At 32.1% G+C, this 3,912-nt stretch overlaps 1 protein-coding gene across 1 annotated transcript; it reads left to right on the plus strand.

Annotated features, from left to right (window-relative positions):
* Positions 1-1,644: 1,644 nt before the first annotated feature.
* Positions 1,645-3,030, plus strand: LOC131941790 (galectin-1-like). The gene is made up of 2 exons (XM_059301307.1): positions 1,645-1,866; positions 2,698-3,030. Exons 1-2 carry the CDS (start codon positions 1,645-1,647, stop codon positions 3,028-3,030), a joined length of 555 nt encoding a protein of 184 aa, XP_059157290.1.
* Positions 3,031-3,912: the final 882 nt, after the last annotated feature.

Here is a 3,912-nt window from a genome sequence, read left to right on the forward strand (position 1 = left end):
TATACACTGTTATATTGATTTGTTAAGCCAGTAAAGTGCTCATGCTTATTATATTTGTAAAAAATCAATGTACAACTTTAATTCGAAAAAAATATCAATCGATGGCTTATTCTACTAAAATGAGAACGTTTTAATTTGGTTAACGCTGGTTGTGAGGGCGTCTAAATATCAAAGAAAGCACAACACGATTGAGGCTATTACAGTATACTTTATTTCTCCAGTCCCAAAAATCCACCTTCTTGCTTTGACACTCCACCTTCAACCCCCCCCCCCCCCCCCCTCCGCATTCATTCCTACACACCACCTTTCTCCCGCTCACAACACAGCCGCTGTCACCCGACCAGTCGCTTCCCTTGTACCCTCGTTCACTCCGTACAACAACATACACGTCAACACACCCGGCCTCGCGTCTCATTACATGATACATACACACACGCAGCGATCCGTCCCACGTATTCACCTTTCATACACATTACATCACCACACTGGTCATAAGAAAATATTGATATTTTAACGAGTTCGAATCTGGGTTCAAGTCAAAAGACCGTCCCTAACTCATGTTAGGGAAAATAAATGCCGAGGTCACAGAAACGAGTGAACTCTACTAAATAGTCTAAAACGTGACACATCAGGACACCATATAATACAGTGGCTGTCTAATATTCTACACAACAATCTACATTAAACTAACCTTGTAAAGTATCACTAAATAAATACCACATGTGTTTTAATGTAGTAGAGACCCGAACTAAATTTAGAATATTTGTATTATAACATCAGTAACACTAAACAACAATTACCTATCCCATACTAGACTCTCAAGTTGGCTAGAATGCATGAAAATACCAACGAATATAGTTCATGTGACAATGAGTATCGTCACTTTAACTCTTCTTTTATCACATTTTGCCATTGAAACTAAAAAATAAAATTTCATTTCTATGAATATTTAAAATGAAAATTTCGTGTGTTTTTATCGGAAAAATTATCTTGAAAAAAAAAAAAAGAAAAACGCTGCTTTATTATTGTAAAACATGTTTTATGCAGCCAACTCTTTTACTATTGACTACTATTGATTTACCTGAAAATATCCATTGTGCCACTAATGGAAGATCATAAACAGCGCTAAGATATACAAACGAGCAAGAGAGAAAAGATGTAAAGAATTGACTTTAGCAATTGTCTTTGCATAAAAAATAGAAACAAATGACAAATAGAAAATTGATTTTCAACATTCAAGTACAGTCATTGATTTTGCTGCTTTTAATTAACGATGCATCGTTTGAAGTATAAAAGGCACGGGCAAACGACAAGTTATAATAATTATTATGTGAACTCAAAGTTTCTAATAATTTTAATTATATTTTCTGTTAAGTAATAGTTTATATACATATTAACCAAAACATCACGAATTTTCATTTTTATAAAATAATGTAGATGACATTAATAATGGTACAACATATCATGTACCCTATGGTTTGGTTACTTGTGTTGTGTCAGCTAAGCAATCTTTGCCGTGGACAATTTTGTTTTGTTAAACCTGTAAAAATGTTTAGCTTTTCTCGACTTCAAGTCAAGTACACGGGCTGTAACGAAAGCTCGTCAACTTCTATAGTAACAAAATCTCGACTTGATTGCTCCAGAATGTGTCACGATAAAGGAAATTGTGTGGCCTTCAGCTACAATAAAACTTCTGGGCTGTGCAGTGTTTGTAGTGACTACAGCGTGAAAAGTCTAGTTGTTGACACGGGACCAAGTGAAACATTCTACGGGCTACGGCAGAACATTCAGTACGTTGAGCTGTCCTCTTCAACAAACATAGACAAAAGGCTGGACCTATCCTGTGGAATCTCAGTTGGCAACCTGGTAACTAATTTTTAAAACGTATTTAGATCAGTACAAAAAAATAGGACAGCGTTGCTGATATGCAATTCACAATAAAATGGAGAATAATGTGTATAAAGACGCTATTTTTTGTAAAATATTATGCTTTTTGACGAAGCTTTTGAATGTAGGCTATCTATAAAATAAATTAGTATAAAAATATATATTAAATTAGAATCACCCTTTCAAATTTAGTCAATTTGTTTTGAAAATTCACAATTTTTTAAAATTAATACGTCTCTGTTTCATTCAGTAGTTTAAATATCGGTATCATGTGCTTGACCGTGGTCTCAAACATTTCCTTCGTCAATTACCCCTCCCACTCCGATATTTCTGCCCCGACTTTACCCCCGGAGTGGAGTCAACAATTTTGAGTGCAAATCTTTAAACCTTTTTCTTATGAATTTTCAAATTTTAGATCCGGTAAAAAAAAAATTAATTTTGGGGTATTATGGGGCATTAAATCTAGTGTTTTTGACCGACCCACTATTTTAAAATTTTAAAAGAATAATGTTGAAGATCTGCACTTAAACTTTCTAGCTGATTACCCCAAAATATGGTAGAAGATTATGAATTCGTTGTTTGTCAGACTTAAAGTGTAACGTTTTAGGAATGGTGGAAATGCTACGAAGAGGTTATTTTTTCAATATGACCGCCGTTGTCTTAGTAACCCAATATCTTAACAGAATTTTTTAGTGGAAATGCATGTACTTTTAATAGCCTTTAAATAAAAATTGGTTTGCTGTTTTGTACAAAAAGTTTTTTTTTCAACCGGAACCTACCCCCACTTAAACATTATTTTTCCCCCTACAGATTGTTCTTCGGGGTGTGTACGCCGATATCAAGGGTTTTATAGTTGACGTGAAACAAAACGACAACAACATACTTTTACACTTCAGACCCAGAGTTGGTTACGTCACATTAAACCATATGGTCAACGGCAACTGGGGATCAGGGAATTATTTCTATGTCGTTCCGTTCAACGTTGGACAAACGTTTGTTGTCCACATCCTTGTAAGAGTTGACAGCTACGCCATATTTGTTGATGGGAAGTTTATGTACAGCTACTCGCATCGTCTACAGATTAATAATGCGCTATATCTAAATCTGTCAGGAAATGTTCAGTATGCTGATCTTACAGTTTAGCTTGTGGCTGTACTTACAAATAAGTCGTTTTTTTTCGCAAGAACTAACACTAAATTTGATAAACATATAAAAATCTATACAATAAATATTAAAAACAAATAAAATATTATTTATTCTAAAAATGTAATGCTTATAAAATTTTAAATTACAAAAAGAAAAAAATTACAGATTGTTTAAACAAAAAAAAAGCAACATTATTTTTTTATAGTTTTTCAACAAGAATAATCTGTTGCAATAAACTGACAATTTAAATTTAAATTTAAATACGTTTTTGTTATCATTAAATAACTGAAATAGTATACTGTTATATATCAAGTTAAAGAAAACCTACAAAAAGAATCAAATATATCATGTAGAAAGAGCTACATAAATAAAACACGCTTACATTACCAATGTGTTTTTGTACAAATGTGTTATACAGACGAAATGTGTTTCTTTTCTTCACTAATTGTGTTAAGTGGTACAAAAAAAAATTGTAATAAAACATTTATTAAAAAATATATATATACATCCGATACAATTAAAAAATTCAACTATAATAGTTAAAGAAGTAGATTCAATGATAAAGCCATTTACTCCACATAAGCACAACAGAAGAATACAACGCGATTTCCTTAATTTAATGATTTTTAAAGTCATTATCAATTGTTTTCTCTGCTTGAATCTATATACCATATACCAAAATATCTGCTTGTGAGTCTATTTCTGATCTTTTTATGCTAATTGTAACTAAATAACTAATATGTGGAAATAAATAATCTATGTTCATATCTAATTAATTCGTGATGTTTCTAGAACTCATATGTACTCTATGTAATATTTTTATCATTTCCTTTTTTGAGTAAAATCGGTTGTTATTATGACACTGTTAATTAATAAAGC

This window comes from Physella acuta, unplaced genomic scaffold (assembly GCF_028476545.2).
Source record: "Physella acuta isolate Inbredline_101_S28 unplaced genomic scaffold, ASM2847654v3 ptg000031l, whole genome shotgun sequence".
Lineage (NCBI taxonomy): Eukaryota > Metazoa > Mollusca > Gastropoda > Physidae > Physella > Physella acuta.